The following is an 18,120-nucleotide window of genomic DNA, read 5'->3' on the forward strand; positions in this document are numbered from 1 at the left end:
AGCAGAGGAAGCAAAGCGTGGTGAATACTATATTCCAAGTGTCTCTCTCCCCGCCCCTTCCTACTTTTTTTCCCCCGGGGCCTAGCAGGATCCATCCAGATGGAGGGTTTATTTTTGTTTTTGTTTGTTTACTTATTCATGAATCTAGCTATTCGGGGCATTGCAGGGGCTTTTGTTCCACCACATAATGCAAATCGCCACGGCAGCTAATCCACTTTCATCCTTTCCTTGTCGACATCCAACTTCTCACCACATTTCCCCCCCCATCTCTCGCGATCAGGGCATTTCTTATTTCTTTCAGATTATGGGATAAGGCATGCAGTGACCAGGCCAGCCGAGCTCCAGCTCTGGTGCATGTCAAACACAATTTACCTCTTAACTCTCACCCACCTTTCCCATCTTCGAGACATACTGGCCTCGCCACAGCGCCCTTGCTTTCTCCTGACCCTGGCGCCACACAGGGTCTCATAGGAAGAGGAATGAAGTTGCTGCAGCGCCATTCCTCCTGGAATGAAGGTTTGTTGGAGCATTCCTGATTGAGTTAGGGAGAACATGAGTGGATTTGCTCATCAAGTTGTTACAGTAAAACGATCCAGATGAATCGGCTAACAAATCTATCTTTTTTATTAGCCATCTTAGCCTTCCATTCCCCTTTCTCCTCCTTGCTTGTGCTTAATAAACACACACACATACACAAACGCAAATTAAAAGACGAAAGCCAGTCTAAAAAGTTAATTGGATCAAAGCTTTTGGGATGGGTGGCTGGACGACAGGGAGACAGAAAAATGGATGTGGAAAACCAAACAGAGAGCTCGCTCACAGGTGCAGGTTTTTTTTTTATGTTCAGTTGTTGCCCCCCCCCCCCCCCCTCGTTTCACCGCTAATGGTGCAGATTAATTGCGTAGGTGACTGTGTCGGAACAGATGTACTCAAAAGTGTTGCAGAACAATCCACAGCAGACTGACACAAAAAAAAGGGTGGAAGTCTTTCCACCCTTCTGTTCTTTCTCACTCTTTCCTCGAGTGAGGGTGCCTTTTGTGAGGTTAAACTCCAACACTCGCTTACAGTGATGTCAGGCCTGTAATCTCGTATTATATCTCACAGCGTTGTAAGTTAACCCATCTCCTATGCATGTTGCTTCTCATGTAGCACCCTGTAATTTGTTCAGGGAGGGCAGTGCATATGCTTATTCTTGTTATTTGTAATTAACATGCCACTATTGCTACCAGTTTCATTCATGTGATATACCATGTCATAATTTGCTGCTAAATTAGAATCCCACATTGAGGCTTTTTTAGCATTTGAAGAATTCTTTTGTCTGTGCTCCGAATCATTGCGGCTGCACGCGAACCACCAGGAATTGAGTTCTCAATCGATCCACTGTGCCTTTTTCTTATCAGCGCAACACGCAGGAGATGACAGATAGCAAATTGAATTTATGAACAGGCTTTGTTGGCACTGCTGCATAATTATAGGACTGCCATGCCTTTGATGTTAAAAAGAGAACTCAGAATTTAATTCAAATGCACACAAGTTTGTTTTTTTTCCTTCCATGCTGGAGCTAAAAGCTTTGTCATGTTTTCAAGGTAACAGTGATACTTTTTCTTTTTATTTCTGGCAAACACATATCTTCATTGTTGTAGATTTTATTAGCCACAAATAGAGATGTCATGTTTTTCATAATTTAAGATCATTTATTCAATGTAGTAGTATTTAATATATTTTGTCTTTTACTAAGAATTAAGGGTTTACGTGGATGCTTTGCTTATACATTGGTTTTCTTTTGCATTTTTTTAGTTGATCTTGCCATGAGCAGTAATAAGTATATTATCCTTTAGACATGCGCTCTTCTCCTGTTTCCTCTCCCTGTTTCATCATCAGGAAATATGCCTCGTAATCGAATCAGTAAAGCGAAGCGCTCTTCCAGATACAAAATACAACGTGCATTTGTATCATTGAAAATGTGTAGGCAGGTTTTAAAACGTATGTGGATGTGAATCTTTGAGCATGCGCTCGCCTACTACAGTGCATGTTTTAAAAATAATTGAATGTCACAGCGATCAGGGCGTCAGGGAGTTAGGAAGGTGTTTTACGACACTGGTCTCGCTTCGCTCCACGAGTCCCTCTCAATAATCCACTCCACCACACTCACTTACGTATCCGCAGAAACCCTCTTCATGCTACTCCCCGGCTGTATACTATTATTCTTTTTCCCTTTTCCCCTGAATACAACCTCCTCCATCTTTCTTTGCTTTCCATCTTCCTCCATCAATAGTGGAGCTCTGTATTTGTGCTTATGTTATTCCTTTCTTGTGTATTGGTAATCGTACATCGCAGTGACTTTTTCGATTTATACCAAAGGTTCTTTTTCCAGTTCTTTCTAACCCAATGGTTGATTAAATGACTTTACATTTCTCACAAACACTCACTAAAGAGTGAAGGGATTTGGATTTGGCAATAGAAGGTCAAGGTCACTGTGACCACAAGAAAACAGTCATTCAATTAGTAAAAAATTCAAATCCTCATTATACCAAGACTCCACACAAATGTCGAATAGGATGAAGTGATGGCATTTCACAACTGAAAAGATAAATATCAGCTTCATGCGCAAATGATAATGTTCTGGAAAAGGGTTTTCTTATTATTATTCAATGCCATACAGTAAAATAAATGTTGTCTCACTTCTTTTGTCATTTATTCATGCATTTATTTATTTGTTTCAGCCAGAGCAGTGGCAAAGTTAATGGTACAGTACACCAGTGATGCTCCTTACAGCATCCAGCTTCTGGCATAGACATCCATAGACATGGTTTAACGAGCTAGAAGTTTAGAATAATGTACGCGTATGGAACCTGAGATTCAGTCTGCTGTGGGAATTAGGGGAGTCTGTTCCAGTAACTTGAGATTCCTGGTTGCTTAACTCAGATTTTCTTGTCTTTATGGAGTCGAAATCCATCCCCAAGTGGTAGTCTCATCATCCTTTTTTTGCCTTTTAGCCTGTTGAGCATGGATTCCTGATGCAATTGCAGTGATTGCATGGTCTCTTTGAGAACCAGACTTTTTGCTGTTTTCCAGTGTGGTCCAGGCTGTTACTAGAAATTGATTACAATCTCAGACTCCAGAAATTGTGACAATTCTTCACATTTGCCTTGTAATTGCACAGATGTTCGGTTCTGTGAAGCCTCCTTGTTTTAGGATTTGCAGCATCAGAATCAACTTTATTTATTACATTTGATCGGTCTGTCTCTCTCTGTCTCTCTCTCTCTCTCTCTCTCTCTCTCTCTGGAGACATGGAGTGCATTGATTTTGCTGATATTTAGCTTGAGGGGATTTCCAGCACACTGTGAGAAGAAGCTCTCTGACTGCTTTACTCCGCACCAAAATCATAGATGTCAACATAGTGGTAAATTTGCCAAGAACAATATATTTTCTCACGCCCTTCAAAGCTTTACACTGCGCGTATTATAGTCCAGAAAGACGAGTGTCAAAACCGACTTGACTGGCATATGGAAGCACCAAACCACAACGTGATAATTTGAGATATTACTTTGCATTTCTTGGGGCAAATCTAATCTGGTAAAAATTTCTGCTGATTCTGAAATACTTTCAAGTAACGCCCACCAGGTTAAATATCTGGAACTCTTCACTAGTTGCTGGAAACTGAAGAAGCCTCTTGTATGAGAGGGGAAATGTCTTCAAGCTTTTCCTGCGCGTCTATTTGACTTAAATCAAAACAGGAATCAATCTCCTCTTACATTTGGCGCAGATAACGCCTGCTATTCAGGTGAAGTAGAGGAAAATGGGCACGGATCAGTGGGAATGATATGGAGCGCTACATCACCACTGTCCAAGAAGTAGAGATTCACAGAGCTTGTGCGCTTAAGATGTCACTGTTTAAGAGACTACCTAAAAGTACAGAAGCCACAGGCATGTTCCACACTTCCAGAATCTTTAATAAGATTATTAAAGGACCTTGGAGCTGTCTTTTGAGGTACTCACCAAGGTGTTTCATCACTGGAAGGGCATGTCAGTGTGTTAGCCCATCTTAACCCATTTAGAAAGCAATTTCCGTTGAGCAGAGGGGATCTTTCCTCTTAAGAAAAAATTCTGGGCATGAAAGGTTAGCATTTATGTAATTCCCCAGCATGCAATCTACCTGTTAATAAGAAGGGGATGAATATTTGCCCTGGGTTTTGCAGCTGGAAATGAGACAACGGTGAACAAGACAGAAATGTTTGCTACATGGGCAATGTTAATATAAGTAATGCAGAAAGTTTGCTCTGAGGATTACTGGAAAAACATATTTTCTTACACTAAGGGCTTACCTTTTCTTCGCAGTTGTTAAGTACATAGAAATAATTCTAAATATGTTCATAGTCTGAAGGCTCATTTGTGGCAATTTGCTGAGAGAAAGGCCTCCTCAGGCTGAAGCTGTGGCCCAATAGCACACAGTCAATTCAGCAATGTGAGGTGACTGGGGAGTAAGTGTCTCTTTTTAGACAGCTTGAGACTTATATAGCAATCTCAAAATATAAAAGTGACAATGTATTATATGGCAAAATTACTGCAAGTACGACTGAAAGTTTTTGTTTTTGTTTTTGTTTTTATTCTATTTGTATTGCACATGTCTCTAGTCTTGGTTGTGTCAACTTATTGTACTTTCATTAAGGATTGCAGGTCAGATGGATTGTGGAGGAGGAGGAGGAAAAAGTGTGTCCATTCTTGATCATTTTCCACCCATTAAATATATCCCTTCTACCCTAACTTGCATTTTTTTTTAAGTGTTGTGTGTTGAAAGTAGCTGTGATCTTGACTTATTTCTTTGTTTCCCTTTTGCTTCAGCTGTAAGCACAGAAGTTTGTTGGTTTGTTGTGTTTCACCTGAAACTTTCTTTACTATGACTCCAAAGTTCTGGCCAGTACACACGATGAATTGGGCCACTGTTAAAGCTCTAGGTCTGCCACACTGATCAGATGTTATGTGCCCTCTACTATATCTGGATAGCTGTGAAGAAATGACCGAAGAAGCAGCTGTCAAAAAGTTAGTTGTGCAAAGACATTTATAGATAAATATGAACCTTTCACTTCATAATTTCCACCTTTTATAAGCCTTGGAATGTGTCAGCCTACAAAGGACCATCTAAAGGTGTTTACCATGTACTTTTGTTTCAAATATCCACAACAGACAAAACGTCTGCTCCCCCTTTTAAACCAATGAGCCAGCTATCTGAGGTGTAGTGCTGCAATTTGAGATAAGCACTACTTTGCCCTGCTTTGGTTTTGTTCTGTTAAAGCTGGTCTAATTAAGCTTGATTTAATCGAGATTGCTTTTAAGCACAGCGCACAGCCAGAGCAGATACTTTGCTTTCAAAGTAGCCCTTGGGAAGGGTTTGAGGAAGAAAGAGAAAGATTGAGATAGAGAGCAAAATCCGTCCTAGCGCATGTGCGTGGCTAGTGGTGTCATGTTTGTTTGGATTTTTTGTTTTTGTTTGTTTGTTTTTAAATTTGCATGAAGCTTGTTTCTATTATTGGTTTTCCTGTCTTCTATTCTTCACTTGAATCATAGCAGATCAGAGGGTTTGTTGCTTTCAAAAAAACAACAACAGCATGTTCAGTCCTGACTTGGCAAAATACATATTGTCTAACATGTTGCTTTGCTCATGAATCCAATGTGACTGGCTGTGCGGGTCTTTGAACACGTGCATGTAACAGTGAATTTACCATCCCGGTGTCTAGAGAAGCGCTGCGTGCTGAAAGTAGCACGTATCCACTTATTTTTATTTTTTGTATGTTTCCTTCTGTTCGAGCTCCTCTGGCTACATGAACTTAACAAGTTTCCAATATCATTTTGAAACTTGAAGAACAAAGTATTTCCTCGTGTAGGCAAAAGAACCGATGACCAATATGTAACTTGAACAAACTCACTTAAAAATAATGTATGTCCTGCGGCAGAATGATAGAAAAGGTGCCCTTCTGATCTAGTAGCGATAAACAACCCATATTCAGAACCTTAGAGCTCATTTTTGAACCCCAGCATACATTGAACAATACACTGTCCCAAGTGTCTCCTCACTGTCTACGAGGACATGCCAACTGCTTTCACTTCTCTGGTTTCATGGATCTGCAGGACAGCTGGATCAGTGGGGGGGGGGGGGGGGGGGGTTCGAAGACCGGTCCCACTGTCATTGACTGAACACTGATCGAGCGGCTGGGTATTGAGCGGCTCCACATTAAATCTTTGTAAAGAGCACTTACCTCCCCTGTGTTAGCCACAGAAAGAATATCTGTCAATGAATATCAGTGGACGCTTTCATCCTGAGGCCCCTTTGCCTGCAGTAGATGCTAAACTCTAAGTGTATTTTCCTTCTCGCCAGCTGTTTCCTGAGAAATAAAAGAGACAGGCCTCAACGACTTGTTTAGTCTCAACACGCGCATATGAAGGATGTTTTTTTTTGTCCTATACCCGATTAAACTTTGAAGTAATCATATACAAGTTTGTGTTTATGTCCACGTACCTGTATGTGCATTTATTTCCAATTTTCTTTCTCCTATTATGTTTGGCGCTGTTACATGTTGTCCTCTAAATATGTTTGCTTTATCTGCTCTTTTCCAGAGGGAGACGAAACTGGCGTGATGGATAGCTTAATGGAAGCTCTGCAGTCGGGAGCAGCCTTCCGTGATAGACGAAAACGGACACCACGCAACGGTAATGCGGCGCAAAAACACTGCCTTTGTGTTCCATTTCACATGTTTTATTTCATTTCTCTCGGTCTCACTTGTCTGCACAGAAAAATACCACATGCCTCATGTAGGTGATGGTTTTCACGCCACACAAGTGGCTCCTGCACTATCAAAGAAGCAGCTAATCTTTCCAATAGGTATTTCATTGTTGTCTATTCCTGTTTTTGTGCACAACACTAAACGCTCATAAAACTGGAACACACACAGCACAGGCATCTTAAAAGCAAGAACACATGTCATTTAGTGAATGTCATTAACAATAGATTGTCCTTTAGCCATTCATAAAGCACTTATTTTAATGTTGCCACGCTGGCTGCAGTTGTGTTGAGGCTGATTTTGTATGCATTCTGTTTGCCTATGATTAATGGCCCATGTAGTACCACCTAGTAAAGTTGCCAAGGTGAATTCATATGCAAGTCAGAGTTCTGTTGAAGAGGACTTTTGATTTCAAAGTAATTTTACATGTAATAATGACCTTTGATTTTGGACAAGTGCAATCTGGTGTACAATAATATAGATGAATTTCCCAAGCTAGTCGAAGACAATTACTTCCAAAATGTACTATCAAACTTTTCAGCTTTCATTAAAATTCGATTTTGCCTACACCTTAAGCTTTGTCACTTTCACTGAAACTCAATTATGCGTATATCAACAAACATGCAAACTCATGATTCATCACCCATTGCTGCTCATCAGAACACATAACGGCTCCATTCTTCACAAATGCCTTATTCATTCGCTTCCTTTTGCTGTGTCGACATTCAAATATCAGTTTAGTTAACTTCACATAGCTGACAGATTTTTCCAAACTCTGGGAGTGGTGCATTCCTGTAGATATCTGAAATGTCTTTCCTCTAATGCCTTTTTCTCTTTTCTATTTTCTCTACCCTTCCCTTTTTTTTCTTTTTCTCATTTCTTTTTTCTTTTATCACCAACGTTGTTACAGGTGATCCATGTCCTTCCAGTCCAGCCTCTCGGTGGCCGGGTGCTAACTATGGTAACAGAACTCTAGGTGTGTGCATTTAGCTGGCTTTTTAAACAGACACATCGTGCACACATCTTCTGGCTGCATGACTCACAGATCCGTATGTTCAGAGATTCTAACTGTGCTGGTCTACATCATGGAGAGTCCTTCACTGACTTAATGAATTTAAGTCAAATGTTACATTTTTAAAATATGTAATATTCTCTAGAAAGCTTCAAACGGATGCCAAATAGAAATAAAACTAACACAAAAATATGTCTCCTCACTGAGAAAATTAACTCATGGATGCAACATTATAAATCACTTTTGTTTGACTTGAAAATACATTTTGTAATGGCAAATTAAATGAACCAAATACTTGCTAATGTATTGAATATGTCCAAAGCACTAGATTTGACAGCTTGTCCTTCATTGAGTGTTATTTCCCTTATGTATGTACTAATTGTACATACAGCAGTCATTGCAGAAATAGAGCAATGTCCCATTGAGGTATTCACCGCAACAAAGCATAAACCTCCATTACCCCAGCTTTTCTGGAAATACACTCCAAAGAAGTGGTGCCTTTGGTTCATGGCTCTTTGGACATAGATGTGCTGCATATTTTGTGACCCTATTCCAGAAATACTTGGGATGTTGTGTTAAACATCAGTAACTAAAAACTGGTAAACCTAAAGCAGATTCCACAGGTGAACAGGACAACTGGTAGCATGTATTATGATTGTGCATTAAATGCTCTCTCTCATCTGTTCAGATATTCAAATGTCAGAGACTGGTAAAGTGCACCACTTTATCAATGTTTACCTATAGGATATGATATGGTATATGATATAGGATATGCTCAGGTAGGACTGGGTAATCAACTAAATAAACTGAAATTTAGAAGGTTTTAGGACCTTCAAGATCGACCCAAAGATTTCGAACCATGTTGAGTGTGGCTCAGTTCACTGTGGACATGAACTGAAATGAAAGCGTGGGGTTTTCCATCAGTCAGTGGTTACGCTTTCAATAAAATCGTGACATTTCTCATGAATTTTGTTTTATATGACATCCCTATTTGTTGGAATAGAGGTTGTGCAATAATTCAGCCTACTGAAAAGAAAATATAACTGATCAGATGTTGAATTACTTTTCATCACTAGTTCTAGTAGTGATAGATAGTAATCAATGGTTTAAAATTGGCCTCTTGATCCCAAATGTTCATTCTCATATCACAATCTCAAAGGAGGACAGCCCCTCTTAAAGAACAAAGATTTGAAGTATTCAGCATACTGTCTGTCATGTAGAGCAGCTCCAGCTACCAGCTTTCACAGCATGATATCCCTCCATTTCTTTTTTGGTAAGTTATGTCAACCTTCATGCTTTGGCTTCTCGCAATAAACCTTTGCATTGTCATACATACAGCCTGTATGTTTGACAAAAGCATCCATCACATGCCATGCAAACCTGTTGCCTTTTATGCTTTGTGCAAGCCTACTTTGAGCCAGGACCTCTGTGTGTTCTTCTATCTTTCTATAATGTATAAAACATATTGTATATTTATTGATGAGAGAATGTCAAAAATACTGTATGCGTCATTAAAAGTGACAATAAAAGAATGTTTGCCTAACCTGTTTTCCCAAAGCCAGCTTTAGAGCAAAAGGTTTCCTGCAGCCTTTAGGAATAAACATATAGGCATATATGCAGACTGTTGCTGGGTAGATGCTGCGATACTCATGAACTTCCAGATTAGCACTGCTATTTTAAAATGAACTTTGTTATGTTCAGTGTTTCAGTGATTGTGAGGCAGGCTCTGACTGTACGCTTTGTGTCAATCAACAGGTGCCTTTCGTGAACACTAGTTGAGCACCATAGCTCTCCATATGGAGGAGCGATTAAATCATAGGTTTCATTTTGTTTTAGCCTAGAAAATGCTTTCCAATAGTTCAGGCTTGATTGACAATAATGTCGGAGTTATGTTCTCTCAGAGTCCTTTCGTGTTTTCTGGCGGAGTCACTGAAGCTGTCAAAAAGCTCCACAGATCCAAAGGCATGTGCCTTTGAATCTTCTCTTTGAAGGTTAATCTTGAATCAACTGGACTTCTGTTTTAGGATCTGAAGACATTTCAGCACTCAAGAGACTGATGGCGAGTATGGATATCTACGGTTGCTAACACAATGACAGTCGTCAAGGTCACACTATAGCTGCTAAGTCAAAAGCACTGCTATGGGTTATTAAAGGTATGAATGGTTCGTTTACCTCAACTTTCAGGGATGATGATGACCTGGATGAATGAGCATCTACACCAACCTACAGCAATTGTTGTTGCTGTTTTTTCTTTTTCCAAATGCATAATTTTTCTATTTATTATTGTTGAGATGGAAGAGGAGGTTGGGAAATGAAGGTTAAGTCATTACATTCCTTCATTTAACCTGTTGTTTGAAGCTAGATTTGTCAGGAGATTTTGTAAAAGTCACTGCCTTCATATGTCTGGCATTTTTTATATGTGGTGCCATGTTACTGAGACGATGATGTAGTGTCCCTTTTGTCTGATGAAAGAAATTGTGGTCCCAAGGGTACAAGGTCAGCTACCAAAGTCCGCAGGAGGTATTTGTCTCTTCTTATGAAAGGCGGTCAAGAGAAACCCTTTCTTTCTGAGAAACAGGAAATAAAGATTTAAATAAAGAGCAATAATTTTGCTTTTGCAGTGACATTTTGGTGACAGTCATCTCAGTCACTGACAGCTGTCTTTGGGTCGTTCATCATTGTCTATGGTGGGAACTGTCAACATATCAGTCAAGGTATGAAGAATAATTGTGTAATTTTTTGGTCTTTAATGCAGCAATAATATTTAAGCACTTTTGTTGTGCACAGATTTGATTTCTCTCTGACTGAGGGACTGACAACATTTCAGTCTGAATTAACTGGAGAAGGTTCTCTGAGCAGTTGAATCAAACTGCGTGCAAAATCTATTCACTCATGCTTGTCCTTTCTGTCTTAATCTCATGCTTTAAAGCTTGATTAACCTCATGTCATCTTCAAACGAGTAGTGTGTACCAGACAGTCTCTCAGTCGCATTAGAATCTCTGCTTATGTCAGAGGAGCTCATTCAAACCCAGCATGCTTTTTTTTTTTAACCATCCTTCAGGATAAACTACACTTCAGCCGACTTCTTCATGTGTTAGGCAGAACACAATTGTAGGCACTGCCAGTCACAATTACAACCAATTCCAAGCACATTTACTATTTCCTTGTCTCCACTTTGTGTGAGATGGAAAACCTAACCCAGGAGGCCACACTTGTGTTATGCAATTACACCATTCATTCCTAATTCAACACGCAGGAACTGGATGGATTGATGGAAGCTAGAAAAGTTGAATTTCTGGTGCAGGTTCAGTCTCATTCAAAAAAAAAAGTTCATTCTGGTGTTATTTTGACAGATTTGGCACTAGAATTGTACACTTTACCCTTTAATTGGGTTAACGTATGAAATAGATAATTTAGCTGAGCTCCTTTTTCTTTGTCGTCTGAGCCCCTCATACATCCCATCTCATTGATTTTTATTCAGAGTTGAAAGCCACAAACCCTGTAGGACTCTCATTCTAGGGGTGCTCCCAAGACACAAATCAATCATATTTCAAAAAGAACCAAGCCATTCTTATTTATTTGCTGCCTTTTCAACTCCACCACAATCTCAAACTAGGGACTCTCTCTCATCCCCCTCTCTGCCTCACTTGCCTTCACTGTCACAGGCCAGTCCATCAAAAGTTACATCCTGTGTTCTCTAAAGTAAATCTCTTAAGGACTTATTCGACATTGAACAGAGAGGGATCATCTCAAACCCATTAACAAAGGTGATGCAGTGATATAATGCTTGTCAGGGGTAGGGAATCTCAAGCCAACTGTTTTATCCCTTGAAGCCTAGTAGTTAATTCAGCTGGTCAGGGCAGAGTGGGCCCCCCGTATGTTTAATGAAGATTAAATTACCTATTTTCTCTCATGAAATTTTAATGGAAGGAATGGGGATGATTCTACAAAGAGCCAAATGAAAAGACCAAAGGGAAGGGTCTTTAAAAAAGAACATGCTGGCAGAGATAAAGAATGCCCCCTCATTCCATTATAGCCCAAAACTCATTTGTGACATAAATGATCATTTAATATTTATTGATTGTATGTTTCTTATCCACAACCCAATGTAGACAACCATAGTATTTTTAGTTAGCTGTGGAAAGTCACCCCCCCCCCCCCCCCCCCCTTTTTTTTTTTTCTATCACTCACAGACTGATAGTGATTTGTAATTCCCTCAGCTATTAATTTGCTCATGCATATGTTTTACCCATCACTTTATCTCTCTCTCTCTCTATCTCTCTCTGTTTGTCTCTCAACCTCTCATGCAGTTGTTTTTTGCCCAAACCACGTCGAGGCTTGTGTCACATATCAGATTGAGATTGTTGCTGTAGGCTGTCTTTGAGTTGAGGGTGAAAACTGTATGCCTCCACAAGCTCCTGAATTCTACTTCGGTTGATTTATTTATCGGGGCAGACCTTGAAGCGATCCTACAGGATGTAGCACTGTCATGAGTTGAGAGGCAAAGAGACCCACCAGGTGACAGTGCCTTTTGCTATTGCTCTGATGGCCCAGTAGATGTGTGTTATCAATAAGGTAGGTGACATCAGACCTCTGTAGACACATGCTGCTTGAGATATATCACCTCCTTTTCACTGATTAGGATATTTATCAGCAACCAAAAGAAAAATAAATGTCTTTGAGATTTGACATAGACAGAGCTTTTTTCCCATCCCATTGACCCATCGATTCTTTCACCGGACCTGATCATCTTTCACCCCCAACAGAAAACCCATCATGGAAATATAGATGAAGATTTTATGTACCATTTGGGCACCCTTGACGCGTAACTGATTTGTTGCTTTACTCTGCCAAGAGCAGACATAAAGTAAGTGAAGTGTGACATAGAGCAATTTTGAGAGGATGAATCAAATCTTAATAAAAAGCAGTCTATCTGAGTGGACACCAGGGGTCTCTTGCTCCTGCCCCTGCCGTTAAGTACCCCTAAACCCATTGCTGTTGAAATTATACTGAAGTGATCTACTTAAGTGTAGGGTATTGACAGTGGGCTGTCTGTATACCCTTTTTCTGCCATTATGCGTTTTCACAGTCCTGTCTAATAAAGCTTATTATGTGGACACTAACTCCCGACAGTAAGGTTATTTTTTCTTTCTTAGAAATAGAATCAATGACCCAGTGCTATAATTGACTTGGAGCTCTCAACTGCTTTGTCCAATAGTGTCTTCCTTCATTGGCGCAGGGCCTCATTTATGGGGAAAGTCCTCCCACCTAGTGGACCATCAGTGAACGTCTCCTGACATATTACATTCAATAATATCCGAGAGCATTTGCAGTGGGCTGAATTTTTTTTTTCTTGCTCACTCTCCAAACAACATTGGCATTCAAGTATGTGGGCAGTTAGAAAAGGTCACCCTAAGTGTAAATTGTCAATACTGGATCAATTTCGGAGGGCAAATATGCTTTGGAGGTCCCATAATGGAAGGTTTCATCTTATTTCTACCCAGGGCACATTCACACAATGAGATTGATATCAATCATTGTTTGATGAATTCCTGATAGACCTATAAACTCGTAGAGCTTAAAGCCAAAGGAATGCCTGTGGAAGCCAAATATAGGGAATGCAATCGAACCAGCCCACCAGCTGAAAAATTGCCCTCATATAATTCCAATGGAGTCTCGCCAAAGCCATCAAGCTAAGTGTTGAAGGATGGGCAACTTGTGTCGGCTGAATTAAACCATATTTATTGCTCATTATGCATACAGCAGGGCCAAGTGATGATCAGCATGAGAACAAATAATGTGCTGTGGAATAGGATGCCATCCTGTACGGCTGCGTGTTGCACTTACAGTGAGAGGCACTGCCAGAATCAAATGCTTCCTCCTTTGCTGTCAAATTCATTTTTTTCTCATTTTCTTAATCTGATATATCTATAATTACTAACATTTAACACATTTAACATCCAGGCAGATGTTTTTGATTTCAAGAAGAAGTCAGTTACGATAGCACACATGGCACACATACAATGAAATGTCATTTTTCACCCTCTAACAATCAACAGACACAAAAATGTGTATAAGTAGGGGCCCCGTAGCATGCGGAGAGTGCCCTTTTCATTGGACGTGATCACTTTAATTAGGGAGGTAAGGGAAAATATTAGTGGCGATACAAGAATACAAAGAGAATGTGTAAAAAAAAAAAATGTCAGTGTTCCACTCAGTAGAAGATGCTGTTGAATGTGATGCTAGGAAGATAGATGAAATAAATCAGAATATGCACTGTTTTCAGATTAAATTGATTAATAATTGTTACTTTGCTCACTGGATGCTTTTGAAACGTAATTAGCTTTACAAGTTATCTTTGGTATGGAAGACTGGGGGTTCGAATCCAGGTGGGCCCTTAGGTAAGACTCAAAATTGTCTGTAGGGTATGAGTGTGTGCATGAGTGGTTATCTGTCTCTATGTGGCCCCAATATGCGCTGGCGACGTGTCCAAGGTGTGCCCTGCCTTTCGCCCGTCGCAAGCTGGGATACGTTCCAACAGACCCGTGACCCGCAAAGAAGAAAGGCATGGATGGATGGTTGGTTGTCTTCAGTATTTTTCATGGGTCATGTCATGACTTAAATGCATTCTCAAAACAGCCTCAGTCTGAGCAATCTGATTTTGAGATTATGTAAGGACAAACAAAAGTTAATGATTCCTATAACTGACTGATGACTCAGAAGGTTATTTATATTGCGTATCAGCCAAAATTATTTGTGAGACATAAGAGGGGGGGACTTGATTGACAGAGCAGTTTATTAGAAAAAAAAGTTGTGATTTCAGTGCCGTTGCTGTGAAACGCGGTGAATCATGGTGGACTGCAGTTAGAAGACAGAGGCATGGAATTCAGTGTAACGGAGCAATCGCTGTATTGTGTTGTGTACAGTGACGGACACAAGCATCGACCTTGATGGTAGTATTACAGTTCAAGAGTGTGTATAGACTGGGAGGGTTAAATGTTGGTGAAAATCCAGACTCTCTCTCTCTCTCTGACACAAATGCACAGACTCATGCACACACAAACACACACTGAGTAAGCAATCACCAAGAATGTTCCCTACACTCAGGCACTCCCCCTCCAATGAAGCATGATTGTGCTTGACATGGTTCCATCTCTAATTCTGACTGATGCCCATTTGCTCGTCTCCTCTCATTTATTTATTTATCTGTTTATTTGCGTTGCATTTATTTATTGATGGGCCTCGGGGACATGATAGCAAACCTCCATTTGCTCATATGGGAAAGTCAGAAGCAGAGGGCTATAAAAGTGAGCAACATTTGCACATGAATAAACAAAAAGCGGAGGCAGGACAGAGTTCACCTTTATTTTTATTTTAGATTCCAGCAGTTGAAATAGCTATTGCTTTCTGGTAATGGCAAAGTGATACAGCCCATTTAGTTACTTAGCTCTAATCCCAACGGTTTAGTCCCTTCCCTGGTTTTTTTTCTTCCCTTTTATCTCTTATCCTTTTTCATTCCTTCTTTTGACTTCTATTCGTTTAGTGTCTGATGGAAGGATTTGAGTGAGGTCAAATTACTCCCTTGCCTGTGCGCGTTTTCCTCAGCTTCAGCGGAACTCTCCACAGCAGTGAGTGCATGCAGTATGCGGGCGTTGTCTTTGACCACCAAATACCCCTGTGGATTTAAAATACATGTGTTATTTAATTCCCAGTGTCCCCAGTGTTATGCATATATTCTTACATTAAACGATTAATCTAAGTATCTAAGATATCTTCCTCTATTTTTGTTTTCACTTTTATCACGATGTCGCTGTGCTTTAAAAGTCAGGATGATGCCATTAGAGTGTATTTGTAAGAGTTTCCCCAATTACGTATTTGCTGGAAACGGTGGTTAATTACCCAAAAGTGTGCAATTTGAGATCATTAGCTTTTTAAGCCAGTATCTCTAGCCAGAGGTCTGACAGAAGACCTTTGGTCTACTCGTGTACTGTGGTGGTATAAAGAGTTCCAACTTGAAACTGCTGAAGGATTATTTAAACACAAATCTAAGTCCACATGATCCCTGTAATTAAATTTCTGGCAAGCACTCTCTAGTCTTAAATGTAGCTTTTTGAAGGTTAAAGCCTAGGTCGGCTGCAGAAAAATACTGTGATAAATGGTGATATATCTTCTGATCTAAAATTGATTGCAATTAAGAATGTTTTTTAAGGCAAACCCAACTCAGATGGATTTTTTTTAAAGAGGAGATCTGGTGCCTAATCAAAGACTGAGGCAACGTCTCAAAGAGGAGGTGACGAGTTCTGCCTGCATGTGCACCTGAATACCTGAGGTTGAATTGTATCACTTAATCTGGGCTGCAGAGGAAATACATTAGCTACAACTCTACACATTATAGTACACGTCCTAAATGGTGCATGGATCTATCAAGTCTGTCTCCAGCAGGAACAGATTGACATCTTGGCTCTTACAGAGACAGCGATCCTGCCCGACTGTCTCTCGGAGTTTATTCGAACAAATCTGAAACAGTTAAAACTGTCCGGAAACAGGAAGAGCACGCAACAGCTTAGTATTCATAAAATCTATAACTATTACTATCGATCTATTACTCCTAAGATATGATTAATATGTCAGGTTTAAAAATAGAAGTCCAGGCCCTCTTCCTCCACTTGATGAAGATTAGAGAGATGGATGGAAGGGACGAGATTGTATGAGCATGAAGTATTATTCCCTTATTAGGACTGAATTAAAATGTTATATACATGCGCAGCTGTGTGTAGGTAGTATGTGTTTCTGCGTTTATGTCTCCAACTGTGCATAGACTTGAACTGCAAATGGTGGTTGCTTCCAATTTTAGAAGTATAACCTGAAGTTATGAGGGCCTGAGAAGCAGATTAACGGTGCAGGATGCATTTGTCAAAAGCCATTGGAAGTTACCAAGCTTGTCCATTTGCACCCTGGAGACATCGGCAGCTAAGTAAAGGGTGGAGCTCTTAACCCCCCTATGCTGGATGAGTTTCTTACAGTGGCTCAGGCCACCTCCGCTCAGGGGCAGATTATTGCAGATGAGAGCTCTGATGTTCCTTAGGATTTCTGACAAAGTGTGCGTCCATATGTTTGATCTATTTTGTGTGTGTGTATGTAATTTATATTTGAAAATATTAACTTAGTGTTCCTCAGCGAGCCAGGGGCTGACCTGATTTCTGTGGCCCAGCGTGGCTCACACAGGTTATCTTTCACAGGAGACAGTGAGGTCAGACAGAAGCCAAAACCACACACATATGTGGAATAAAGCTTATTACACACATACTACAGCCTGGTATGTGAACATGTGAAGTATAAACATGTCTAAAGGCAGCACACGGCACGATTTTGGCTAGATATAGAGTACCATTATAAATAATCATCCACGATGCATCAGGATTAGTGACAGAGCATGTAAAGTAATTTATGGCCTGCATTATGAAAGGCTCCGTCATGGCAGTGCTCTTTCTTCTCTCCTGATAGCATCATTAATGTGTTTACAGTGGTGACAGCAGGCGCAAAGAAATTGACTTTTGTTTTGCCAATTCCAAAGGTTTTATCGCAGTCAGTATGGCTGAAGAAGCAGCTTCCATTATTTTTCTGGATTTGTTGCGAGTTGAATAGATGGCTGCTGCTTATAACTCCTGAATTATTGAACAAGAAAATCAGTCAATGAGAGGGGGAAGGCGCGTGGTCTTGATGGCAGAGACGACAACTTGTTATAGAAAGGCATCTGACTGATTAGTCATTGTTCATATTTCCTCATTGCTGCCTGTGTGCTCTCTTTGTCTCCTTTTCCTCCATTTCCTCTCACCCATTCCCTTAATGTCATGCAAGCATATTTTATGCAGATTATTTTGTTCAGGATTTTATATTTTGTGCATACTCTATGCTTGTGTAAAATACCGGCGAGGTGCGGTCAGAGGAACTGTGAAATACGCGCGAGTTGCTATTAATCATTTCTCATGTGTTCAACCTCGTAAGTTGATCATTAAAATTAAATTTGTTATTTTTCTAAAAGCTATCTTATTTATTTGTTAAGCGTTTGTTTTATAGCGCTCTTATTCTCTGTGTAAAAAGAGGCTTTTATTTTGTAGGAGCATAAACGTCACGTCCCTTTTGGGTTTTGTTTCTTCCTGTTGATATATGTAGCCGCCGCCGTTCCGCTGTGCTAAGCTATCCAATAAAGAAGCCCACGAGAGGCTAAAGAGAGCACGAGTAGAATATTTGTTATTTTGCACTCCAAGCGGCACTTTCCTCGACCTGCATACCTTAACATTATTAATAGGAAAACGTTTACTGTACGTACTA

General features: G+C 40.1%; 1 protein-coding gene across 1 annotated transcript in view; it reads left to right on the forward strand.

The window, feature by feature from the left end:
* Nucleotides 1-18,120, forward strand: part of diaph2 (diaphanous-related formin 2) — a 165,176-nt gene that overhangs the window by 122,144 nt on the left and 24,912 nt on the right. The window contains exons 18-19 of the mRNA XM_068740674.1: nt 6,613-6,705; nt 7,687-7,752. Coding sequence (XP_068596775.1) covers nt 6,613-6,705; nt 7,687-7,752 — 159 coding nt within the window. The remainder of the gene's footprint in view (nt 1-6,612; nt 6,706-7,686; nt 7,753-18,120) is intronic.

This window comes from Brachionichthys hirsutus, chromosome 6, assembly GCF_040956055.1.
Source record: "Brachionichthys hirsutus isolate HB-005 chromosome 6, CSIRO-AGI_Bhir_v1, whole genome shotgun sequence".
NCBI lineage: Eukaryota > Metazoa > Chordata > Actinopteri > Lophiiformes > Brachionichthyidae > Brachionichthys > Brachionichthys hirsutus.